This window comes from Scyliorhinus torazame, chromosome 13 (genome assembly GCF_047496885.1).
Source record: "Scyliorhinus torazame isolate Kashiwa2021f chromosome 13, sScyTor2.1, whole genome shotgun sequence".
Lineage (NCBI taxonomy): Eukaryota > Metazoa > Chordata > Chondrichthyes > Carcharhiniformes > Scyliorhinidae > Scyliorhinus > Scyliorhinus torazame.
The window spans coordinates 153,966,486-153,994,198 of NC_092719.1; the positions used below are offsets into that span (position 1 = coordinate 153,966,486).

The window sequence follows — 27,713 nt, forward strand, 5'->3', positions numbered from 1 at the left end:
CGCTGTTGTGGCGAGGGCTCGGAGGGTCATTCCCGTGCAGGAGGACTCCACCAACCTCATCCATTCCATGCTCAGTTCCCTTACCCATCCCCTCACCCTCTCGGCTGTGGCTGCCCAGTGTTAGCGTTGCAAGTTCGGAAGGGCCAGGCCACCCATGCTTCTTCTCCTCTGCAGTGTTGTCTCAGGGTTTTTTGGATTCTCCGCCCCCCCCGCCCACACACACACACCTCCCCCCCTGAACATACACATCGAATCTGCACCGACCCACTATAAGCCCTCACTTCCACTCTACCCCCGTAACCCAATCACCCCTCCTAATTTTTTTGGACACTAAGGGCAATTTAGCATAACCAATCCACCTAACCTGCATGTCTTTGGACTGTGGGAGGAAACCGGAGCACCCGGAGGAAACACACACAGACACGGGGAGAACGTGCAGACTCTGCACAGACAGTGACCCAGCAGGGAATCGAACGTGGGACCCTGGCACTGTGAAGCAACAGTGCTAACCACTGTGCTACCATGCTTCCCCAATTTGTATTGCGGAATTTGTTTTGGGCTATTTTAAATGGTAGACCTTCCAGCTTTGTCCCTCCCCCATTCAGATTCACTGGGAATACCTCACTTTTGCCCAGGTGAGTTTGTAGTCCGAGAAGTCCCCAAACTCTTCCAAGAGCATCAAGATTTTCCTCAAGCCATTCTGCAAGTCCGAGATGTATGGGAGCAGATCATCTGCATAAAAAGAGAGACTTTGTGCTCTCTGCCTTCTCTTCGGATACCTTTCCAACCTCTCTTATCTCACAGGTCGATCGCCCGGGTTTCAATTGCCAAGGCGATCAGGAGCGGGCATCGCCGCCTGGTGTCTCTGTGCAACTGAAACCATTCAGCGCTGGTTGTGTTGGTCCGAACGCTCGCCTTGGCAGCGTTGTACAGGAGTTTCACCCACAAAGTGAACCCCAGCCCAGCCCAAACCGCTCCAGTACCTTAATGAGGTACTTAGATTCGACTTTGTTGAAGGCCTTTTCTGCTTCCAGGGAGACGATCACCTCTGGTGTTCCCTCCCCGGATGGGGTCAGTATCACATTCAGCAGTCATCTGATGTACGGAGTTAGCTGTCTACCCTTGACAAGGCCCGTCTGGTCCTCTGCGACCACTTCTAGTGCGCAGTTCTCCAATCTCTTGGCCAGGACTTTCGCAAATATTTTTGCATCTACGTCAGCAGCGAAATGAGTCTATATGATCTGGGTCTTTGTCTTTTTTTGGGATCAACAATATGGTTGCCTGAATTAGCGTAAAAGGCAGAATGCCCCATCTGCGAGCATCTCCCGTAGGTGTGGGCCAAGAGCTGGTGTGAATTTTTTGTAGCAGCCCGCCGGGAACACATCCGTTCCCAGCGCCTTATCCGCCTACATGGAGTTGATACTCTCCATGACCTCACCCAGTCCTGTTGGTGCTTCCAGCTCCCTCCGTCTATCGCCTTACACGATTGGCATGTCCAGTCCATCGAGGAACTGTTTCATCCCCGAGGCTCTGCCGGGGGGGGCTCGGAGATGTACAGTCCCTGGTAGAAGGCCTCAGATGCTCGTTTGACCTCTTTTGGTTTGACTACTAGTCTGCCTCTGCTGTCCTTTACCTGGTTTATTTCCCGCGATGGCTGCCTGCCTTCTCAGCTGGTGAGAAAACAGGCGTGTAGCCTTCGCTCCATGTTCATAAAAGGTCCCCCGTATCTGGTGGAATTGGTGTACTGCCTTCCTAGCGGAAAGCAGGTTAAAGTCCATTTGTAGCTTTTTCCTGTCCGCCAGAAGCTCCACGGTTGGGGCCTCGGAGTATCTTTTGTCGACCTCCAGGATGGAGTTGATCAGTTGTTAGCCTCGCCGTCCTCTCTTCCCTGTCTCTTCAAACCTTATAGGCTATAATCTCTCCCCTAATCACCATCTTCAGTGCCTCCCAAAACGGGGAAGGTGAGACTTCCCCATTCTGGTTGTTAGTGCTGTACTCGCCTATGGTCTGTGATGTTTTCTGGCAGAAGACTTTGTCGGCCAAGAGGTCCGTGTCCAACCTCACATCCGTGTCTTGTGAAGCAACAATCCTGTCGCTCTGGTCCATCGACGACTTTTCCAGCTCTAGGATCGTCTTCCTCTGAGCTTCTGGTTTCTTCCCCATTCCATCTGTCACCGTCTGCAAGGCGACCAACACCTCCGACAATGCCACCTGGATCTCCACTTTAATCACCTCTCTCATTTCCGTCATTTCCTTCATCAAGAACGTCTTCCATCCATCTCCAGGCGGGGTGGGTGGGGGGCATTGTTCGGGTTGTCGGTCTCCCTCTCTCCTGGGTGGCCGGGGAACTCTTCATCTCGTGGATCTGCCGACTCGCTCACCCGCTGCTCTTGACCTTTCCTTCTGCTTCCATCTTCTCTGCAGCCTCTTGAGCTCCCATTCACTGGCATACTGCACTTTTTCTCTCCTTTTCTTGCTTGTGGGTGGAATAAGTCTGAATTTTCAGGCTAAATCCATCTAAAAATGCTTATTTTATTGTATTCTGGAGGAGAGCCACCTGATGTGGCTCAACAGATCCCTGCCACGGAAGTCCTTCTGTGAAGCATTTAACGAAGCGTGGAGGCGGCACTGGTTGTTGAGGAGCAGCAGGGCAACTCTCAAACTCCAGACCAGGGCTGAGGAGGACGGGTGGGCAACCAACCAAAAAGAAGAGGCCACCAGGCCAGATAGTCAGCAGCAGCCAGCCAGAAGCGCACGCTGTCGTCAAGGTTTGAGGTCCGGCCACCAGAGCTGAGAGGTGAGCAGAGCAGCAGTCAGGAGGTGTAAAGGGGGCCAGGCAAGCACCAGCATCATATCTCGGGGAATTGGGGAGCAGCAGCCAGGTAGGGCGACTCGAGCAGAGCCAGAGGCCAGCTGGAGAGGGCTGGGCAGCAACCAACATGTTCTTTCTTTCGTGTTGTTTTTGCATGTTGAATGTACTGCCTTTTTTGGCATCAGTCATTTCTCTCTCTGGTCGATTGAAGTGTCTTTTATGATACCAGCTTGTCTTGACCATCCATCGAGCACCAGCATTGAGGCTATATTAATCCAAAACCAATTCCGGTGGACCAGTCATGTACTTAGGATGCCAGAATCCGGACTGCCGAAACAGATCATCTTCGCCTAGCTCAAGGAAGGCTTATGAACAAGAGAAGGACAAAGGAAGCACTTGAAAGGTACCTTGAAGACTTTCCTCAAGAAATGCAACATAGACATCAACAACTGGGAGACCCTTGCTCAGAAGAGACCTACCTGATTGAAGGAACCACCTGATTGAAGGGACCCAACTCTTCGAGAACAGTCGACAGTTAGAGGGTCTCTGGACAATGAGCCTGAGAATGGAATACCAGCGATCTCGAGATCAAGGAGCAATCCCACCTGGGAGCACCTGCCAAGTGTGCTGTTGGAGATGTAGCTCTAAGAAAGTGCTCATTAGCCCTGTAAGGACACACAGAAACCCATGATCAGTGACACAGAGTTTCTTAAGTGGACAGTCATACTCCTCAATGAGTAATCGCCGTAGAAGAAGATTATGTAATGAAGCAGGGTTAATTAGTAATGTCATAGTAAAAGATCCATTGGGAAATATTGATCATAATACCACTGAATTCCACGTTAAGTTTGAAAATGACGTATTCCAGTTGCAAAAAAATTCTTAAATTTAAAGCCAATTACATTTGTATGCGGGGAGAATTGGCTAAGATCAATTGGGTAAATAAATTAAAAGGTATGGGGACAAATTAACTGTGGGAAACATTTAAAGAAACAAAGCAAAATAGTCAACAAAATTACATTCCATTGAAAACAAAATCTCAGCAAGGCCTGTTGGTAGCTTATTCAGGAGGTTAGTCTCAGCTTGATGGAAAAGGCTTGCAATCTTGCAAAAACGGTTCGCAGTGCAGAGTGTTTTAGAAGTCAGCAGCGGGCAACCAAAAAGGTAATAAAAAGGGAAAAATTAGAATATGAGAATAAACTAGCCAGAAATATCAAAACACATTGTAAGAGCTTTTAAAAGTATATCCAAAGGGCGAGAATAGTTAAAGTAAACATTCTCCCATAGAAGCAGAAGCAGGCAGAATTCTCATAGATAATGAGGAAATGGTAGAGTTGTTGAACAAATACTTTGCGTCTCTTTACAGTAGAAGACACAAGCTTCATAACAGAAATTGACAGTGAAATAAATTAATACCAGCAGAGAAAAAGTATTGGAGAAACATAAGGGACTAAAATACAACAAATCTCCAGGACCTGATGTCCTACATGCCCTTGGATTCCAAAAGAGATAGCTGCAGAGATAATAGATGTACTAGCTATGAGTTTGCAAAATGCCTTAGATTTAGGAACAGTCCCATCAGATTGGAAGTTGGCAAATGCTGCACCACTTTTCAAGAAAAGAGGGAGAGGGGAAACAGTGAACTTCAGGTCAGTTAACCTTGCGTCAATCACTGGGGGAAATGCTGAAATCTGTGACTCAGGAAGTTTTAACAATGCACTTAGAAAAACATAGTATGATTAGAACAAATCAGTTTGGTTTTACTAAAGAGTAATCCTGTTTGACAAAGTTATTAGTGTTTTTTTCAGGGCTTGTAGGATAGGTAAAGAGGAACCAATAGATGTAGTTTGCCTGGATTTCCAAAAGGCATTCAATAAGATGCCACACAAGGTTATTGGGCAGGATAGGTGCTCATGGATTTGAGAGTAATAGACTAGCACGGATAGAGGATTGGTTAATGAATAAAAAGCAAAGAGTGGGCATAAAGCATTTTCAAGTTGGCAGGCAGTGAATAGTGGTGTCCCTCAAGGATCAATGCTGGGGATACAGCTATTTACAATCAATATTCATGACTTAGATGACGAGACAGAGTAATGTATCTAAGTTTGCTGATGATACAAAGCTAGGGAAGGTAAGCTGTGGGTGTGACCTGCAAAAGCTGCAAAGAGATATAGACAGGTTGAGTGAGTGGGCAACAAGAGTGCTGATGAAGTATAACGTAGGGAAATGTTAGGTTATTCACTTTGGTGAATAACCTAACAGAATGGTAAAGCAGAATTTTTTAAAAGGTGAGAAACTTGTAAGTGTTGATGTTCAAAGGGTCTTTAGTGTGCTCATGTGAGAAATGCAGAAAGTGAGCCTGCAATTTCAGCCCACAATTTGGAATACAAATTGCATGTTGGCTTTTTGCAAGGGGATTGGAATACAAGAATAAAAAGTCTGACACAATTGTACAAGGTTTTAATAGGAACACATCCAGCGTGTTTTGTACAATTTTGCTCTCCACATTTAAGAAAATATATACTTGCAATCAGAGGTGATACAATGAAGATTAATTAAATTGGTGCTTGGGATGAGGTTGTTGTTGAATGATGAGAACAGAGTAAATGTGGCCTATATTCTCTGGAGTTTAGAAGAATTGGAGGTGATCTCATTGAAACATCTAAGGTTCTGAAGAGGCTTGATAGGATGATCACTGAGAGATTGTATCTGTTGTTTGGGGAATCTAAAACATGGGGCACAATCTCAGGATATGGGGCTGATCATTTAGGACTAAGATGAGGAGAAAATACACCACTCAGAGGATTATTAATTCTTGGAATTCTCTAACCCAGAGGGTTGTGGATGCTCCATCATTGAATACATCTAAGGCTGGGATGGACAGCGTTTTGGTCTCTCAGGGAATCGAGGGATATTGGGAGCAGGCAGGAAACTGGAGCTGTATCCCAAGATCAAACATGATAGTTTTGAATGGCAGAGCTGGAAAGACTGCTCCTATTTCTCGTGTTCTTATCCATTCTAAGTACAGCCAGCCTTTCCGGAACATACTTCCTATCAATTTTCACCTCATCAATTACCTTTACCATCTCCGCTTTAACTGATAATTTGTCAGCATATTTTCCTGAGTAAACACCAATGCAAAGTGCTTAGTAAGTATTCTGAAGCTGGCATGTGACGCTTTCTTGGGCAGAGGTAACTGCCCATTTTCTTTTTTTTTTTAAATATGTTTTATTGAAATTTCTTTCCCAAACAACAATTTTTCCCCTCTTACAAAGCAAACGCAATAATAACAATACAGAAATTTTTAACAATACACAAGTAACAAAACCCCTTTATCTTTGACCTAAACTAAACTAACCCCCCCCCCTTCCCCCTGGGTTGCTGCTGCTGGTCATCTGTCTTCCCTCTAACGTTCCCCTAGGTAGTCGAGAAATGGCTGCCACCACCTGGTGAACCCTTGAGCCGATCCTCTCAGGGCAAACTTTTTCTGCTCCAGTTTAATGAACCCCGCCAAATCATTTACCCAGGCCTCCAGTCCGGGGGTTTTCGCCTCTTTCCACATGAGTAGGATCCTGCGCCGGGCTACTAGGGACGCAAAGGCCACAACGTCGGCCTCTTTCGCCTCCTGCACTCCCGGCTCTTCTGCAACTCCAAATAGAGCTAACCCCCAGCCTGGTTTGACCCGGGCCTTCACCACCCGCGAAATCACTCCCGTCACTCCCTTCCAATACCCTTCCAGGGCCGGGCACGCCCAAAACATATGTGCGTGGTTTGCCGGGCTCCCGCCACACCTCCCACATTTGTCCTCCACTCCAAAGAACCTGCTCAATCTTGCTCCCGTTATGTGTGCTCTATGTAGCACCTTAAATTGAATCAGGCTAAGCCTGGCGCACGAGGAAGAGGAATTTACCCTGCTTAGGGCATCAGCCCACATACCCTCCTCTATCTCCTCCCCTAGTTCTTCTTCCCACTTTCCTTTTAGTTCGCCCACCGACTCCTCCCCCTCTTCCCTCATCTCTCGGTAAATCTCTGACACCTTGCCCTCTCCGACCCACACCCCTGAAAGCACCCTGTCCTGTATCCCCTGTGTCGGGAGCAACGGAAATTCCCTCACCTGTTGTCTAGTAAACGCCCTCACCTGCATATATCTCAAGAAATTTCCCCGGGGCAACTTATACTTTTCCTCCAATGCTCCCAAGTTCGCAAAAGTCCCATCTATAAATAAATCTCCCACCCTCCTAATTCCCAACTGGTACCAGCTCTGAAATCCTCCATCCATTCTTCCTGGGGCGAACCTATGGTTGTTCCTGATTGGGGACCCCACCAGGGCTCCCCGCACCCCTCTCTGTCGCCTCCACTGTCCCCAGATATTCAATGTTGCCGCCACCACCGGGTTCGTGGTAAACCTTTTAGGTGAGATCGATAGCGGCGCCGTCACCAGCGCCTCTAAACTCGTCCCTTTACAGGACTTTCTCTCCAGTCTTTTCCACGCCGCTCCCTCACCCTCCATCATCCATTTACGTATCATTGCCACATTGGCGGCCCAATAGTAATCGCCCAAGTTCGGTAGTGCCAATCCTCCTCTGTCCCTACTACGCTGAAGGAACCCCCTCCTTACTCTCGGAACTTTCCCTGCCCACACGAAGCTCGTGATGCTCCTGTCTATTTTATTAAAAAAGGTCTTGGTGATTAGTATAGGGAGACATTGAAATACAAATAAGAACCTCGGGAGGACCATCATCTTAATTGCTTGCACCCTGCCCGCCAGCGATAGAGGCTGCATGTCCCACCTCTTGAAGTCCTCCTCCATTTGTTCTACCAACCGTGTCAGATTAAGTCTGTGCAAGGTTCCCCAGCTCCTAGCGATCTGAATCCCCAGGTATCGGAAGTTTCTTTCCACTTTCCTTAGAGGCAAGCCTTCTATCTCTCTACTCTGGTCCCCTGGATGTATCACAAATAATTCACTCTTCCCCATGTTTAGCCTATACCCCGAGAAATCCCCGAACCCCCTCAAAATTCGCATAACCTCTATCATCCCCCCCGCTGGGTCCGACACGTATAACAATAGGTCATCCGCGTATAACGAGACTCGGTGTTCTTCTCCCCCTCTAATCACCCCTCTCCATTTCCTGGAGTCTCTCAACGCCATGGCCAGAGGTTCAATTGCCAACGCGAACAACAATGGAGACAGCGGGCATCCCTGTCTTGTTCCCCTATAAAGTCGGAAATACTCCGATCTATGTCGACCTGTAACTACGCTTGCCGTTGGAGCCCCATAAAGAAGTCTAACCCAGCTAATAAACCCGTTCCCAAACCCAAACCTCCTTAACACTTCCCATAAATACTCCCACTCCACCCTATCAAACGCCTTCTCTGCGTCCATTGCCGCCACTATCTCTGCCTCCCCCTCCACTGGGGGCATCATTATCACCCCTAATAGTCGTCGCACGTTAACATTCAGTTGTCTCCCTTTTACGAACCCTGTCTGGTCTTCGTGCACCACCCCCGGGACACAGTCCTCTATCCTCGATGCCAGTACCTTTGCCAACAATTTGCCGTCCACGTTCAATAATGAAATGGGTCTATAGGACCCGCACTGCAACGGATCTTTATCCCTCTTCAAAATTAACGATATCGTCGCCTCCGACATCGTCGGGGGTAGAGTCCCCCCTTTCCTGGCCTCATTGAACGTCCTCACCATCAACGGGGCCAACAAGTCCACATATTTTCTGTAACACTCCACCGGGAACCCGTCTGGTCTTGGGGCCTTCCCTGCTTGCATGCTTCCCAGTCCCTTAATAACCTCGTCCACCCCAATCGGTGCCCCCAGGCCTACCACCCCCCGCTCCTCCACTTTCGGGAACCTCAATTGGTCCAGGAACTGCCGCATCCCCTCCTCTCCCTCCGGGGGTTGAGACCTATACAGTTCCTCATAGAAGGTCTTGAACACCTCATTTATCTTTCCTGCCCTTCGCACCGTGTCTCCCCTTTCGTCTCTAATTCCTCCTATCTCCCTCGCTGCTGCCCTCTTTCGCAATTGATGAGCCAACAGGCGACTAGCCTTTTCCCCATATTCATACCTCCTCCCCTGTGCCTTCCTCCACAGTACCTCCGCCTTTCTGGTGGTCAGAAGGTCAAATTCCGTCTGGAGTCGTCTCCTCTCCCTGTACAATTCCTCCTCCGGGGTCTCTGCAAATTCCCTATCCACCCTTAAAATCTCCCCCAGTAATCTTTCCCTTTCCTTGGCCTCTGTTTTCCTTTTGTGGGCCCCAATGGAGATCAGCTCTCCTCTGACCACCGCTTTTAGTGCTTCCCATACCACTCCCACAGGGACCTCGCCGTCGTCATTAACCTCCAGGTATCTCTCAATACACCCCCGCACTCTTGCACACACTCCCTCATCCGCCATCAGTCCCACATCTAATCGCCAGAGTGTTCTCTGCTCCCTTTCCTCTCCTAATTCCAGGTCCACCCAATGTGGGGCATGATCCGAAACCGCTATGGCTGAGTACTCAGCTTCTTCCACCCTAGAGATCAACGACCTTCCCAAAACACAAAAATCTATCCGGGAGTACACTTTATGGACATGGGAGAAGAAGGAAAACTCCCTAGCCCTAGGTCTAAGAAATCGCCATGGATCCACTCCCCCCATTTGGTCCATAAACCCCTTAAGTACCTTGGCCGCTGCCGGCCTTCTTCCGGTCCTTGAGCTGGATCTATCTAGCCCCGGGTCCAGCACCGTATTAAAGTCCCCTCCTAAAATCAAGTTTCCTACCTCCAGGTCCGGTATACGCCCCAGCATCCGTCTCATAAATCCCGCATCATCCCAGTTTGGGGCATACACATTAACCAACACGACCTCCATTCCCTCCAGCCTGCCACTCACCATTACATATCTACCTCCGCTATCTGCTACGATGTTCTTTGCTTCAAATGCTACCCGTTTCCCCACCAAAATGACCACCCCTCTATTCTGCCCTTAGTCCTTTCAAATGCGCGAGCACTCGGGCCCTTTTTATCGGTCCGTTCAGGCCTCTCACGTTCCACGTGATCAGCCTCACTAGGGGGCTACCTGCCCCCCTCCCGTGTCGACTAGCCATTACCTTCTCTAGGCCAGTCCCATATCCCGCCTCCGCGCTCCCGCTCGCTCCCCCAGCGTCGCACACCATCCCCGCCCACCCACTCTTTAGCCATTTCCTTTTGGATTTCCGCAGCAGCAACACAGTTGTCCCCCCCCCCCTCCTCCTCCCTCCCCTCCCTCCCCGCTAGATCTCTTTCTAGCATGATTGCTCCCCCCATATTACTTCCGTAAGTCAGCTGACTTCAACTGACCCCGGCTACTCCTGCTCACTCCTCGACCCCCCCGTGTGGGGAACTCCCATCCGCCTTGCGCCTGTCTTCCCGCCTTATTCTTTCTGGCGCGGGAACATCCCTTTACCTGACCCGCCTCTTATGGCGCAGCTCCCTTTCCCCTCCCCCTCCCCTTCCCCATTCTCCAACTATGTCCCGTCTTTCTCCCCTCACCGTCGCCCACATTTCCCCAATGTCTCCCCCCTTCCCAATTTACTTCTCAATTAACTTCAACCATAACATTAACAATAACATTTCCTGCAGCATCAGTCCCTCAGTTCCGATCCAATTTCTCTTCTTTGATGAAGGTCCATGCTTCCTCCGCCGTCTCGAAATAATGGTGTCTCACCTGATACGTGACCCATAGTCTTGCCGGCTGCAGCATCCCGAACTTCACCTTCCTTTGATGCAACACCTCTTTGGCTCGGTTGAAGCTCGCCCTCCTTCTCGCCACCTCCGCACTCCAATCCTGGTATACCCGTACCACTGCATTCTCCCATCTGCTACACCGCACCTTTTTAACCCATCTCAGGACCTCTTCTCTATCCTTAAGGCGGTAAAATCGCACGATTATCGCCCTGGGTGGTTCTCCCGCTTTTGGTCTTCTCGCCAGAATCCGATTTGCCCACTCCACCTCCAAGGAGCCCGTAGGGGCCTCAGCACCCATCAGTGAGCTCAGCATCGTACTTGCGTACGCTCCACAGTCCACTCCTTCCACACCCTCAGGGAGACCCAGTATCCGAAGGTTCTTCCTTCACGCTCCATTTTCTAGGGCTTCGATCCTTTCAGTACACTTTTTATGAAGTGCCTCGTGCGTCTGTGTCTTAACCGCCAGGCCCAGGATCTCGTCCTCAATATCTGTCACCTTCTGCTCCACCACGCGGAGCTCTGTCTCCTGGGTCTTTAATGCCTCCTTGAGCCCCTCAATTGCCTGTAGCAACGGGGTCAGCACCTCCCTCTTCAGCAGCTCCACGCACCGTCTCACAGTTTCATCCTGCTCAGGCCCCCATGTCGCCTGCGCTTTCTCCGCCGCCATCTTGTACTTCTCTCTTTCTGACCCTTTGGTCGACGATTCCTCGCGCTGCAGCCGCCGCCGCCGGTTTTTTCCTCCTTCGTTTGGAGGGGGCTCCCTTCTCACACACCCCACACCGGGTTGCGTCGTCGAAAAATTCCCCGTTGGGGCTCTTAAAAGAGCCCGAAGGTCCGTCGGAGCTGGAGCCGCCGAAGCGTGCGGCTAGCGAGGCATCACCGCAACCGGAAGTCCCTTCAGTGGCCTTGATGAGGTCTTTTCACAGTTGTTCCCTCTGCTGCTAGAATTCACCTTTGATACAGGCCCTCAGGTCAGCTTGCAGCTTTAAGCTTGCCCTTCCCCCGCCTGCATGCTGGAAGAGGCCCTGTTTATCCTGCAGTTGCAGCCAAGTCTTTTACTGTTTATGCCGTGTCTGGCAACCCAGAGACATACCCTTCCTGGGGGACACTGTCGGGGGAATATTGCAGCCTTCTTCCCACACCGGGAAATGTCAAACAAATGCCGTGGGGGCCCTGTAAAAGAGCCCAAAAGTCCGTTCCAAGCAGGAGCTGCCGAATATGCGACCTAGCTCTGCATAGCCGCACCCGGAAGTCCCTAACTGCCCACTTTCAATCCTTTGTTTGTAGATTAAAATTTTGCAATACCTGAAGTCATTTTTACCTTGTTACAAATAAATTGCTGGAAAACTTGTGTTAAGTCCATTTGCCTTCCTTGCAATCTGTTTGTCTTGCCATAATGTTTAAGGTTGATTTTCCAGATTCCAAAATATCTCTTCCACTTTGCGGCACCTCGCCCTTTTCCTCCCTGTTGATTTTGTTAATATTTTAAGGAGCGTAATTTTCACACAACTATTTCTGGTTCATTTGAATTTGTTATGCTCTCCCTGATAATCTGCAAGCATTTGTTTTCTTAAACTTCTTTGTTCTTTTACTAGGTTGAAGCAATCCTTGTCAACATTTTTGGTGGTATAGTCAACTGTGCAATAATAGCACATGGCATAACAAAGGCAAGTCGTGAACTTAAACTGAAAGTGCCACTGGTTGTGAGACTTGAAGGTAAGTAATGCAAAAAGAAAGACTTCCATTATACAGTGCCTTCATGGCTGCTGGGCATCCCAAAGCGCTTTACAGTCAATGAAATACTTTTTGAAGAGTAGTTACTGTTACAATAAACTGCTGAAAACTGCGCTTTCCCCTCTGGTTCCCATGTTAGCTGATATTGTCAGTGGCTCTTTCTCTTCAGGTACTGCTCCTGATTCCTTTAAATGTGTCATCAACAGCCCTCTCAAAAAAACACACCCTTAACCTCCACCCTCCTTGCAGACTTCTCCTATTCCCATGCGGTTATCTCAGGTCTCTCCAAAAGATTTATATTTGACCTCCTTTTTTCACATTGATATGCAGCCTCTCAGAGACATCATCTATAAACATAACCTCAATATCCAAATATCATAGTCTTTGCCACAAACTCCGTTTCCTAGCTACCAGTGACTCCATCTCTCTCTCTCTGGAAACTGTCTGAGACTGAAGGAGATTATTGGTAACATTAGTGTCGTAGTGGATATCAAATTGAGCTTCCAATCACATATCCAGTTCATAAGTCAGACCACCTATTTCCAGCTGTGTAAATCTCTGCTCCACCTCAGCTTATCTGTTGCTAAAACCCTCAAGCATGGCACTTTTACCTCGGGACTTGATTATTCCAAAGGCCTCTCTCAACATGCAAGCCATCAACTTGAGGTGATTCAAAACCCTACTGCCTTTTTCCTTGCCCACACAATTCCTGATTACCTATTACACCTGTGCTCATTAACCTACACTGACTCCCTATCAAGCAGTAGCTTGATGTTAAAATTTTGGTCCTTGTTTTCAAGTTCCTCCACGGCCTCACCCCTTCCTATCTCTGTAATGTTCTCCAGCCCCACAACCCGCCCAAGATATCTACCCTCCTCCAATACTGACCTCTTTAGCATCCTGACCTTAAATCGCTCCACCTTTGGCGGCCATGCCTTCAGTTGCCTTGGTCCAATGCTTTGGAATTCCTTTCCTAAACTTTCTGTGCCTCTATTTCTCTTTCCTCCTTTAAGAGCCTCCGAGAACCTCCCTCGTGACCAAGGTTTTAAGTGTCACAGTATCAACATTTACTTTGCAACGGTCTTGTGAACAATGTTTATCTGTTAAAGGTGCTATACAAATACAGATTATTGTTGTTGTAATGTAGGCAATGCTGCAGTTGATTTGTGCACAAACGCGCAACAGTGTGGTAATGAGCAAATCTTTTTTTGGTGATGTTGATGGAGAAATATCGACCAGGACACCAGAGAGAATTCCCCTGCTTTTCTTCAAAATATTAGCATGGGATCCTTTGTATCAACCAAGGAAACCATGGATTAATGTCTCATCAGAAAGATGGTACCTCTGACAGTACAGGATACCTCTGTACTGCACTTCAAAGTTACCTTAGATTATGTTCTCAGGTATCTTTATTAGGACTTGACCCCACAACCTTCTGCATCAGAGGTGACAGTACTCCCGCTTGGGCTAACGCCTAAATAGTAACATAACACCTTGCATGATTTTTCACTTTCTAACCCAGGAGCGACACAATCAATTGCAGCACTTCTACTATGCCAATAGAGATCAGTTGACTCTGTTGTTGTGGATAAGAGTTTGTGGGGGGTTTTATTGGTATTTAGAGGTTAAAAACTGGGCGGCATGGACAAGTTGGGCCTGTTTTCATGCTGTAAACTTCTATTACTCTATTGTCCATTATCAAAGTCCTTTTGTGGGTAAAGTTATTGTGTATTTCCAATTTACATATTTCCAGCAGCAACCTTTTGTGAATTCAAAAATGAAGATTAATTATTATCACACACTTGTCCCAAAGCTTTAAATGCAACACCTCATATGCAGTACCTTTCAGACAAAGATTAGATACAGATGAAGAAATAAAGGCAATCCGTGCAAGCAATAATTGTTTCAGGCTCTTTTGTAGCAGGTATGTAGTTTCTTACATGAATTAATGCTTGTCTGGAACATAAGAACTAGGAGCAGGAGTAGGCCATCTGGCCCCTCGAGCCTGCTCCACCATTCAATGAGATCATGGCTGATCTTTTGTGGACTCAGCTCCACTTTCCGGCCCGAACACCATAACCCTTAATCCCTTTATTCTTCAAAAAACTATCTATCTTTATCTTAAAAACATTTAATGAAGGAGCCTCTACTGCTTCACTGGGCAAGGAATTCCATAGATTCACAACCCTTTGGGTGAAGAAGTTCCTCCTAAACTCAGTCCTAAATCTACTTCCCCTTATTTTGAGGCTATGCCCCCTAGTTCTGCTTTCACCCGCCAGTGGAAACAACCTGCCCACATCTATCCTATCTATTCCCTTCATAATCTTATATGTTTCTATAAGATCCCCCCATCCTTCTAAATTCCAACGAGTACAGTCCCAGTCTACTCAACCTTTCCTCATAATCCAACCCCTTCAGCTCTGGGATTAACCTAGTGAATCTCCTCTGCACACCCTCCAGTGCCAGTACGTCCTTTCTCAAGTAAGGAGACCAAAACTGAACACAATACTCCAGGTGTGGCCTCACTAACACCTTATACAATTGCAGCAGAACCTCCCTAGTCTTAAACTCCATCCCTCCAGCAATGAAGGACAAAATTCCATTTGCCTTCTTAATCACCTGTTGCACCTGAAAACCAACTTTTTGCAACTCATGCACTAGCACACCCAGGTCTCTCTGCACAGCAGCATGTTTTAATATTTTATCATTTAAATAATAATCCCTTTTGCTGTTATTCCTACCAAAATGGATAACCTCACATTTGTCAACATTGTATTCCATCTGCCAGACCCTAGCCCATTCACTTAGCCTATCCAAATCCCTCTGCAGACCTCCAGTATCCTCTGCACTTTTTGCTTTACCACTTATCTTAGTGTCGTCTGCAAACCTGGACACATTGCCCTTGGTCCCCAACTCCAAATCATCTATGTAAATTGTGAACAGTTGTGGGCCCAACACTGATCCCTGAGGGACACCACTAGCTACTGATTGCCAACCAGAGAAACACCCATTAATCCCCACTCTTTGCTTTCTATTAATTAACCAATCCTCTATCCATGCTACTACTTTCCCCTTAATGCCATGCATCTTTATCTTATGCAACAACCTTTTGTGTGGCACCTTGTCAAAGGCTTTCTGGAAATGCAGATATACCACATCCATTGGCTCCCCGTTATCTACCGCACTGTTAATGTCCTCAAAAAATTCCACTAAATTAGTTAGGCACGACCTGCCCTTTATGAACCCATGCTGCGTCTGCCGAATGGGACAATTTAATCCAGATGCCTCGCTATTTCTTCCTTGATGATAGATTCCAGCATCTTCCCTACTACAGAAGTTAAGCTCACTGGCCTATAATTACCCGCTTTCTGCCTATCTCCTTTTTTAAACAGTGGTGTCACGTTTGCTAATTTCCAATCTGCCGGGACCACCCCAGAGTCTAGTGAATTTTGGTAAATTATCACTAGTGCATTTGCAATTTCCCTAGCCATCTCTTTTAGCACTCTGGGATGCATTCCATCAGGGCCAGGAGACTTGTCTACCTTTAGCCCCATTAGCTTGCCCATCACTACCTCCTTGGTGATAACAATCCTCTCAAGGTCCTCACCTGTCATAGCCTCATTTCCATCAGTCACTGGCATGTTATTTGTGTCTTCCACTGTGAAGACCGACCCAAAAAACCTGTTCAGTTCCTCAGCTATTTCCTCATCTCCCATTATTAAATCTCCCTTCTCATCCTCTAAAGGACCAATATTTACCTGAGCCACTCTTTTTTGTTTTATGTATTTGTAGAAACTTTTACTATCTGTTTTTATATTCTGAGCAAGCTTACTCTCATAATCTATCTTACTCTTCTTTATAGCTTTTTTAGTAGCTTTCTGTTGCCCCCTAAAGATTTCCCAGTCCTCTAGTCTCCCACTGATCTTTGCTACTTTGTATGTTTTTTCCTTCAATTTGATACTCTCCCTTATTTCCTTAGATATCCACGGTCGATTTTCCCTCTTTTTACCGTCCTTCCTTTTTGTTGGTATAAACCTTTGCTGAGCACTGTGAAAAATCACTTGGAAAGTTCTCCACTGTTCCTCAACTGTTTCACTATACACTATAAAGTATTTGCTCCCAGTCTACCTTAGCTAGTTCTTCTCTCATCCCATTGTAATCTCCTTTGTTTAAGCACAAAACACTAGTGCTTGATTTTACCTTCTCACCCTCCATCTGTATTTTAAATTCCACCATATTGTGATCGCTCCTTCCGAGAGGATCCCTAACTATGAGATCCTGAATCAATCCTGTCTCATTACACAGGACCAGATCTAGGACCGCTTGTCCTAGGTATTGTAAATCAGAGTTTTAAGACATCTGAGTTCTTTGTGATGGGATGTGGACCATCACAATACATGAAAGGTCATTGGGATTAATTTCATACTCATCTACCAACCATAGAGTTTTGATGTCTATGTTGTCCCTGATGAAATAAGGGAGACGAGTTGTCCGCAAACCCCATTGTCTGTAGGTTTTAGTCATGTCTTGAACAATGACATGTGTGAATCTCACGGATGGCTTTGAGACTCTTTCATTTGGGTTCTTTATAATCAGATAGTGTCTACGGAGTCTATTGTCCAACCGGTCAAATGCCAAAGAGGTAACATGGTAACTGCAACCATTTTAAGATAAAAGCAAATTACTGCGGATGCTGGAATCTGAAACAAGAACAGAAAGTACGGGACAATCGCAGCAGGTCTGACAGCATCTGTGGAGTGAGAAGGGAGCTGAAGTTTCGAGTCTGGATGACTCTTTGTCGAAGCAGTATAAGATGTTCTGTCCACTTTGTTTTAAATATAGCTTTAAAATTTGTAATACCCTCTTGCCTGTACTGTGACACAATGCAAGGTTGAACTGGGACCATTGTTCTGTTTGGCACAGCTACTCACCAGATAAACTCATTGGGCACCACTTCTAGAGGCACGATGCAGACATACCTCCTTTGTAGAAGTGTGGCAGGCACCCCTAGATGCACAGCGTCAGGCAATGAATGGGCATGCAAGTGTATTCTGTACATGTGCTCAAAGATTTTAAAGCCACAGACATTACTGGGCTGAAGCAATGATCAAATACTCAAATTGGCCAATGAATGCTCATGGTACACCTTCCTTATTCATTCCTGAAACAACAAGTGTTTGCAAGGTGGGTGGCCTGGCGTTTTTAAAGAGCCAGTCAGCAAATTGCAGCTGAGGTGCTTTTGATTTAATTGTTCTCTGGAAAAGTGGCATTTGGTAAGATGTTTTCTGCTAACCACAGGCTGAGAGAATTACAAAGTCTTGCTTAATGATGGGGTTAATAGCTGCAGTGCCACTTGCTCTGCAGTATGAGGACAGGCAGAGATGGGAATCTCATGATAGGAAAGGAGGAGGAGGGGGCCCTGCTCCAAGAGGGTCTTTCAGGAGGGGCATCGGTTTTCTGTTGAGACGATGCAGAGCAGTGCCTCGGAAGGCTTCATTTTACAAAAGAGGTGCTGACCAAGTGGAATCACCTCCTCCACAAAGACCTGGAATATCAGACCAACACCAAGATGGCCTGCTTCGCAGCTGTGAAGATCATCATGGCCCTTTCAGTCTTCACAACTAGTTCTTTCCAAGAAGGAACTGGCAATATTAGCAACGTGTCACAGTCCACCATTCACAGAAGAACCCAGGCAGCGACAGAAACACTCTATATAGCAAGAGAGGAGTGTCATTGTCTTCTTCCTGAGGAATAAAGATCAGGGTGAGAGGGCAAGTGGTTTAACCACTGCACACAATTTCGCTCTACAGGCCCCTCATGTCAACATGGAGCGATACTGTAACTCAGTATGCAGTTGGTGTGGAACCACAGCAAAAAAATTCATCTTATTAACTATCTGCTATTGTGATGAATATAAGAAATTGATATATTTCATATTTGTAGCACTGATGTTATTAAAAACCTGATTTGAAATACATACAGGCATGCTCCTCTGCAAATTAGTAAATAAGGTTGTGAAGGTCCTTCCTGTTTATTCCTTTATATCCTTTTTTTAAATTTTGCCATTATCATATTTGATCCATGGGCGATTAATGGACATGTATCTTTAAGTCAAGCAGTACAGAAAATGAGGAAGTCAGAAGTTACAGGAGAGCATGTCTGTTGCAGCCCCCATCTGCAGAAACTATAGTTCATTCGCCAAAAATAGATTCCATTTACAAAACCTGGGGAAGGGACGAAGGGGTGTTAACAGTAAGGGGCATATATGTAGATGGTAGAGTAGCAACCCTGGGGGAACTAATGAAGAAGCTCCAGCTCCCAAAAGGGAACAAGCTCTCGTACCTGCAATTACAAGTCTTCCTCAGCAAGGAGGCTGCAACGTTCCCCCAGCTACCAGACATATGTGACTAAGCAGACTGTTAGCACAGGATGAATGAGGGTAAATGCACAGACATATATGGATGGCTGTTAGAGGAGGCAAAGGCCCTACTAGAAGAGACAAGAGAAAAATGGGAGGAGGAACTGGCCATTAAGAGAAGGGGAGGACTCTGGAGCGAAGTACTGTGTAGAGTGAGCTCCACCTCATATACAGAGCTGAACCTAACACAGCCTGATTGCCCAGCGGAGACTGGTGCTTGGATGAAGGTCATCAAGGTCGCAGAGTGCCACTCAAGGTCGCAGAATGGCTGTCCGACTTAGCGAAATTCCTGAGGCTCGAAAAAGTAACATTTGCTATCAGGGAGTCAGAGGAATGGTACCACTACGCGTGGAAGCAGTTTACCAACATCTTCCAAGACCTGCTCGTGATCAGCAGCGAAGGAGGGAGGGGGAGAGCAGGGGCAGAATAGGGGAAAAGGGTAGACTAGCCAGAGGAACGAGAGAAGGGAGGGGGAGAGTAAGGGGTGGGGGAGAGGTAGCGCACACAACTCAGTGAAAGTGAAATGTTTGCCCTACACCAGGGGCGCAGGTGCCCACAAGCAGCACTATAGAAGTACGGCCCTAAAAGAGGGCGAAGCCTCCAGGCCAGGCTTTACCACCTTCGGTTTGCCTCATCCTGTGGAGCTATACCCTGGGACCAGCCGACCTCCTCAATTTACAACAGGGTATTTTTTAAGCTATAGTTTTTAACGCATCTGTCACAACTATAAAAACTGATCACATTGTTACTATGGCTTTCACAAGGGCAGCACGGTAGCCTTATGGATAGCACAATTACTTCACAGCTCCAGGGTCCCAGGTTCGATTCCGGCTTGGGTCACTGTCTGTGCGGAGTCTGCACATCCTCCCCGTGTGTGCGTGGGTTTCCTCCGGGTGCTCCGGTTTCCTCCCACAGTCCAAAGATGTGCAGGTTAGGTGGATTGGCCATGATAAATTGCCCTTAGTGTCCAAAATTGCCATTAGTGTTGGGTGGGGTTACTGGGTTATGGGGATAGGGTAGAGGTGTGGACCTCGGATAGGGTGCTCTTTCCAAGAGCCGGCGCAGACTCGATGGGCCGAATGGCCTCCTTCTGCACTGTAAATTCTATGAAATCTATGAAGTGTACATTCTAATAATATTTCTTGCATGTTTAGTTCAAGAATGTATTTTATTTATATATTATGTTTTTGATATGTTCGTTTGTCGTAAATGAAAATTTTCAATAAAAAATATTTAAGAAAAGAATGTTACCGGTGGGAACACCCTGCTAGTCTCTGCTCGTTTGAACAGGAGCTTCAAACCTTTTGCCACCAGAGAGAGATGGGTGGGACTCTGTTTGATTGTTTGGCTGATGGTCAATGAATTGACAAAAAGGCCATACTGTGCCTGGCAACAGGTGGTGATTGGATTCTATCCAAGTGGAATGATTTTCAGAGTCCGAAGAAGCTCAGTTTGATTCCTAGAAGCACAGATCTCTGTCTCTCTCCATAAATCCAGTGAGTGCTACATTTCTGAAACTACAGAGACTTGAATGAATCTATAGTAAAACCTCAAACTGAAAGCAAAGTATGAAGCAGAGTAATGTGCTAAAAACCACCATCTGAAACAAAGATTCTTCTTTCATTTTACGTATGATTTTTTTTACCCCTTTCTTCCCCTCCGTGTTTTTCTGTCATGAGTGTGTATATGTATGCATGTATAAAGGGTGGAGGGCAAAGTAAAGCGGGAATTTAGAAAGTAGATAATAGTTAATACAGTTGTGTTTGCTGCATATTTCATTATAGTTCTTGTTATAAATAAACAGTAATTGTATTTAAACTTATAAACCTGGTGACTGTAGTTATTGGGAAACCAAGGTCCAGACTGCAGGTATTTTTCTGAGAATTTTTGGTTAATTCAGTTGTGTTGTTACTCCGGGTCAAGTGGCGATGGATTTGATTGCGCACTAGCCCAGGGTGTAGTAACAAGGTGTTGTAAAAGACTGCACGGTAGCATTGTGGACAGCACAATTGCTTCACAGCTCCAGGGTCCCAGGTTCGATTCCGGCTTGGGTCACTGTCTGTGTGGAGTCTGCACATCCTCCCCGTGTGTGCGTGGGTTTCCTCCGGGTACTCCGATTTCCTCCCACAGTCCAAAGATGTGCAGGTTAGGTGGATTGTCCATGATAAATTGCCCTTAGTGTCCAAAATTGCCCTTAACGTTGGGTGGGGTTACTGGGTTATGGGGATAGGGTGGAGGTGTTGACCTTGGGTAGGGTGCTCTTTCCAAGAGCTGGTGCAGACTCGACGGGCCGAATGGTCTCCTTCTGCACTGTAAATTCTATGATTCTATGATTGAGGTAATCATTCATTCCAACCGCTTATTTGGTTACAGATAAAGGGCTAATGGAACACTCTTATATTTTGGATGGTTCCCTGCAGTGTAGATCATTTATGAGGTATTATATTTAGTTCAACATGAGCAGATCATAGAACTTAGTGGGATACAAATTATGTAATTAATGGGAAGAGCCAGGTCTGTCTAGTTTTGCAGTCTGTTACAAGATCTTACATTGAGCAACGGTTTACCATAGGATTTGAGTCTGACAAAATATAAGGGTACTGGATCTGCTCTTGAAAGGGTCTCTCTCTAAATATATCTGCACAGATAAACAAGTCACCTGTTGTGTTAACTTTATTTATAAGTGGCATTTGAATTAAATTGGTTGCTTAATTGGAATAGGGGTAGATAGTAAGTTAACATTTTTCCTTTTATTTCAGAACTGTTTAATTGATCATTGTGAATCTATTTCTTTGATGTTAATGTGGTCAATTCTGTGTTTAAATTAAAGTTTGTTTTGACATAAAAGATACCTATTGGTCATCACTCCTGGGGTGAAGTATCCTTACTTTACAGTTTTACAAATGGAAAAATTGTTTGGAGTTCTCGTCTAGTATCCAAACAAAAGTTTTGAGGTCTGGTTCGGTATCCCAACACTATCATGGAACCATCCATGAAGTTTTCATCCTTCGATAGTCTGCTATATCCACCATATTCAGGCTTCTAAGACAGACAGAAGGATGGCTTCTCGGAAGCACCTTCCATATGTGGCTCGTTACTCCTTTCTGCCATCCCACAATTTGAGGTCAGAAAGTAGTCAACAACATCATAGAGTCACATGTAAAGCTGTGCAACAAGCTATCAGCGAAGCAGAGATTCACTGCCTATATCACTCTGGGATCTGTACAGTGCACACCCAAAAAGGTGTCCGTGTTTGTGGTTGTGTGCTGCATCTCCCACAAGCCTAGCAATTATGAGGGCTCACCTCTACCTCTTGGGATCCAGAAGCCACAAGTGGGCCGTGAGGTGGGATGGGGTAGGGGGAGGAAGAAGGGAGAAGACACATGCACAGCTGCAACAGGACAGAATGTGTGGGCCTACAGAGGTGAGCTTCACTTCAGCTGAAAGTAATTTCACCACCTGCAATATGGACCCACCATTCACTTACAATGCATCCTTGGGACTCTGAAAATCATTTCAGACTCTGCATTTCAAAGTCCCCCAAGGCCCATAATGTTGTAAAAAGACCAATTAGCATTAGTCTTCATGCAACTTCATTCAGCAAAACATCAATAATACAGGAAAATAAACAGAGCTGATCATCTTTGTACATTTTAGCATTTGCAAGTGCCCCCAATGCCAAAGTGAAGCTGGATTCTCGATGCTTCTAGCCAGTGACAGAAGGCTATCTGGATGACACCAAGCATCTATCTCTCTGAATGCTCATCACTGTTCCGCAGACCTTCTCTGCAACCTCGGCCTCCAGAAAGTTGGCACATGGGCTGACCTATTCCCCTTTACTGGTTGCAGCCCTTTGACCTGGGTGACTCACAATGTACATGGAAATAGGTAGGTGGACCAACAGGGATAGACATGCCAGGAACTGGGCCTCCTAGCCAAAATCCAAGCAAATTAATTGTGTGCCCACTAAATTCATTTGAGGGAAGTAAATATTTGCTTCTAAGGGAAATTTAAAAATGTTCCACACAACAAATGGCTTCAAAGAGAATTACATTTGTATCTCCTGCCAATCCAGGTCTTGTGTATCCATGTATAACATATGAACAAGGAGAAGGACCAGGCTATTCGGCGCCTTGAGCCTTCTCAATCATTTAAAAGATCATGTCTGAACTCATAGTAACCTCAAATCTGCGTCCTGTCTACCCCTAATGACCTTTCACCCCTTTGCTTACCAAGAATCTATTCACCTTTGCCTTAAAAATATTCAAAGACCCTGCTTCCCACTACCTTATCAGGAAGAGAGTTAACTTGGGTGCGGCCACCATGTGAAGATCATGCCTGTGTGTGCACGCTTCCCAGGATGTGTACACGACCGATACATCCTGGAACACTCGGAGATCCCCGGCATTGAGGGACGCCGCAGGATGGCCTGATGGCTCGTGGGGGATAAGGGGTACCTGCTTCAGACCTAGTTAACGACGTCAATACAGAGTCGGTGACCAATGCGGATACCCAATAAAATGAGGCCACCTGAGCTTGTCATTGAGCGGTGCATTGGACTGCTCAAAATGTGGTTCCGATGCCTCAAACACTCTGGTGGTGCACTGCAGTACAGCCCCCTAAGGGTCGCCTACTTTGTGGTGGACTGCTGTGCCCTTCACAACCTGGCATGGCTGCAGGGGGATTTTATGGAGGAGGAGGAACATGTAACTAGAAGGCACCAGACCAGGAGAAGCTGGAGGATGTGCCCGGGGAGGATCAACAGCACCAGCGGGAGGATGGAGAACAGGTGGCAGTGGCAAGGGTCTGGCATGGGAGGCCCTCATCCTTGTCTGCTTCATGTAGGACATGGCTAAGTCCCATGTACTCTTCCCTCCCCATCCCACCCACCGTCCTGCCACACCCGTTCCCCCCATCCCCCACCCAGCCCACTTCACCTTCCCTCTCTTCCAACACCTCCCGCCCACCCACCCCAAATAGCCCTGTTCCATCCTTCCAGGGTCTGTGTTACATCACTCCAGGGTGATGGACCTGTGTCAGCACTGGCAGCAGGTCCATGTCGAAGGCAGGAGGGTGACCCACACTGAGCTGAGCACTGGTGCTCCTCACTATGCCATAGTCGGACTTCTGTCTGTCTGCCAAGTGCCCACTCATGCCCATCACCTGCATGAGGTATGCCTTGGGTAGGCTTGGGGGGAGGCAGATCCAGGACTATTGTACCCCAGAGGCTGGAGCAGTGGGTTGGAGGGCAGCCCGCATAATGTACCAGAGGCTTCAAATGTCTCGATGCAACATGTTTTATTGTTGTACAATAGTGACCCCCCTCCTCCCTTCCCCACCCCAGTGCCCTCTCAGTGATCCTCTATCTGCTTGGCCCTTTGTGCTCTGCCACTACGTCTAGGTGTTTCCCCAGAATGCACATCAGCGGTGGAGGCAGTCTGCTGCTTACCGCATCCCATAGCCTTTGATGTCATGGGGGGCCTCGGGTGCTGGTGGCTGCTGTCGCCACCCCGTAGGGAGGCTCCAGGTCACCTCTGGATGGAGGGGCAGTTGGACTCCAGATGCCTTTCCGTCATCTGGCTCTGCGAGCCATCGCAGCTCTCCAATGTCTGCACCATGATGTCGACGCCCTCAGCAATGCCTCTCTGTAACCGGGCCATGCTCTGCAGTGCCTCGCCAATGTCCATCTGCGTCTGAGACATGGTCCTCAGCTACCAGGATATGCTCTGGAGCACCTCAGCATTTCCACCTAAGACAGGGACATAGAACATTACAGCGCAGTACAGGCCCTTCGGCCCTTGATGTTGCGCCGACCTGTGAAACCACTCTAAAGCCCATCTACACTATTCCCTTATCGTCCATATGTCTATCCAATGATCATTTGAATGCCCTTAGTGTTGGCGAGTCCACTACTGTTGCGGGCAGGGCATTCCACGCCTCTGAGTAAAGAACCTACCTCTGACATCTGTCCTATATCTATCTGCACTCAATTTAAAGCTATGTCCCCTCATGCTAGACATCACCATCCAAGGAAAAATGCTCTCTCTGTCCACCCTATCCAATCCTCTGATCATCTTGTATGCCTCAATTAAGTCACCTCTTAACCTTCTTCTCTCTAACGAAAACAGCCTCAAGTCTCTCAGCCTTTCCTCATAAGATCTTCCCTCCATACCAGACAACATTCTGGTAAATCTCCTCTGCACCCTTTCCAATGCTTCCACATCCTTCCTATAATGCGGCGACCAGAATTGCACGCAATACTCCCAATGCGGCCACACCAGAGTTTTGTACAGCAGCAACATGACCTCATGGCTCCGAAACTCAATCCCTCTGCGCCTTCTTAACAACCCTCTCAACCTGGGTGGCAACTTTCAGGGATCTATGTACATGGACACCGAGATCTCTCTACTCATCCACACTGCCAAGAATCTTACCATTAGCCCATACTCTGTCTTCTTGTTATTCCTTCCAAAATTAATCACCTCACGCTTTTCTGCATTAAACTCCATTTGCCACCTCTCAGCTCAGCGCTGCAGCTTATCTATGTCCCTCTGTAACTTGTAACATCCTTCCGCACTGTCCACAACTCCACCGACTTTAGTGTCATCTGCAAATTTACTCCCCCATCCTTCTACACCCTCCTCCAGGTCATTTATAAAAATGACAAACAGCAGTGGCCCCAAAACAGATCCTTGTGGTACACCATTAGTAACTGGACTCCAGTCTGAACATTTCCCATCAACCACCACCCTTTGTCTTCTTCCAGCTAACCAATTTCTGATCCAAACTGCTAAATCACCCTGAATCTCCGCGGCAGTCTGGCCAGGTCTACTTGAGATTGGGACACGTTCCCCAGGGACTGAGACATGCTCCGCAGCACCTCAGAAAGGTCCACCTGCATCAGAGATATGTCACCCAGCGACTGGGACATGATGCTGAGGCACTCGGCTATGGTCATCACTGACTGGGCAATGTCTACGACACCACCGCTCATGGTGCTGACGTTGTGCTCCAGGCTCTCCGCCAAGCCTCTCGGGGAACAGGGTATCCCGTTGCAACTCCACCACATCCAGCAGGTCTCCCTGGTGGCATGGCTGCGTGCTGTCTGGGATCACCTCTGCGGGATTAGTTTAAATGTAACTTCCCTTTGTTAGCGAGGGGGCTGGCGAGTGCGGTCCCTGCGAATCAGCCGGCAGGACGGCCATTTGCAGCACAAAGCCTGTGGGGCCTCATTAAGTGGACCAATTAACGTTTGCCATCAGTGACAGTCTCGCTGGGTTGACAGTCAGGAAGCCTGCAGCAGTTCCCGCTTACTACCACACTTAGAAACTTTTCCGTTAAATCGCGTCCATTGTTTTGCTGAGAACTGTACTTCAGCAGTGACCTGATCCAATGTTGATGGTCCGACCTGCTAAAAGTGGTTCAAACATTACTAATGAGCGTCTTCCACCTCTCTAGGATAACTCCACTGCAAATTGGAGTCGCCAAAACTGCAACCATTGAACAGAAGAGATAGCTGCTGCTACTTTCTTCGCTTCCTGTTTATCCGCCTAACCATCTCCCACTCGATTCACGAACCCAATGGTGCCTCCCAAAGGGAGACATGGGCCTTCCAATTCAGCCATGATTCCATTCCATTTTGGAGCAGGCTGAATGGAGCTGTGGGCTGAATGTTCGTATGTTCCTAATGAGGATGCCCATGAGTATTTATATCATTCCTTTTTAATTTTGTTTTATTCATTGTTGTTTCTTTTTTTTTTTAAATGCTGCTGCAAGCAGAAAGATTAAAGGAATTATGCACATTTTGTTTTTCCCTCCTGATCACACATGCGTACTTTCTGTGCTTTTGTATATTGTTTTTTAAAAATAAATTTAGAGTACCCGATCAATTTTTTCCAATTAAGGGGCAATTTAGCGTGGCCAATCCACATAGCCTGCACATATTTTGGGTTGTGAGGACGAAACCCACGCAAACACAGGGAGAATGTGCAAACTCCACACACTGACCCAGAGCTGGAATTGAACCTGGGACCTCGGCGCCGTGATGCAGCTGTGCTAACCACTGTGCATCATGCTGCCCTTTTTGTATGTTTTTTAATCTGCCCTCTTCTAGTGGCTTAATGTCTATACATTATAGATCCCTGCGAATTTTGAAGTACTTCCTGCTTGTTTTAAGTCAAATGGTGAGCTGCACGACTCGTAAATAATTAAGTGCCTTTAGAGATTTCAGATATAAATACATGCACATGCATATTCCCAAAGCTGGTGAAATGCAGATACGTTGGAACATGAAAATTAATGTTGATCCGAACGGTTCCATAAAAGAGACAGCATATCATTCTATAGTGAGATCTTCTGAATTGGAGCTATGAAATGATATTTACTCTTAACTCCCTTGACAATAAAGTAATTACACATCACTTGTAAATAAGTTAATTAGACAACCTTAAATTTATGTTGGAACCTGATATGAACTTTCAGAGCAAAGTTGCTCAGAGGAATAAAAACGGAGATTTCTGGAGTCATGTGGATAGAAATTCACTTTAGTTCCGTTTCTGAAGGCATAAGCCAAATCAATAAAACCCTTTATTTTTCTACATGTTACTGAACAGTCACAGCAGTATTGACTATCGGATTATTCACTGTATAGTGCCTCTACAGCCATTGATTAGTACGTGAACCCCTCTACAAAATTGTAGCTTTAAAGAGTTGGGTATTTCATCAAGGTGGTAAGCTCCTCTAATCCATGAGGAGACTGACATGATAACTGAGGTTAGACTTTGGGATAATGTAACAATGTTTTTCTCATGTCTATTGTTTTTTTAGAACGGTAGCTAAAGGAGTTGGAGCATATTGTATGCAGTGCAGCTAGCTGTATGAAACTGAATTTATAGATTGGTTTTGTAAAACTGACGCTCAATGTCTGCTGGACTGAAATGGTTTAACTTCCTTTTTCGGGTAAAAATTAAATGCATAGTTATTCTGCTGTTAGCTGAACTCTGAACTCTGGCCTGTTGGCCCTAGGGGGTT

General features: G+C 46.7%; 1 protein-coding gene across 2 annotated transcripts in view; it reads left to right on the top strand.

The window, feature by feature from the left end:
- The window catches only part of suclg2 (succinate-CoA ligase GDP-forming subunit beta), a 571,906-nt gene that overhangs the window by 501,696 nt on the left and 42,497 nt on the right, over nt 1–27,713 (top strand). The window contains exon 10 of one of the 2 annotated variants that reach the window (XM_072472298.1): nt 12,127–12,247. The exons of the other annotated variant lie outside the window; for it this stretch is intronic. Coding sequence (XP_072328399.1) covers nt 12,127–12,247 — 121 coding nt within the window. The remainder of the gene's footprint in view (nt 1–12,126; nt 12,248–27,713) is intronic. 2 annotated transcript variants of the gene reach the window in all.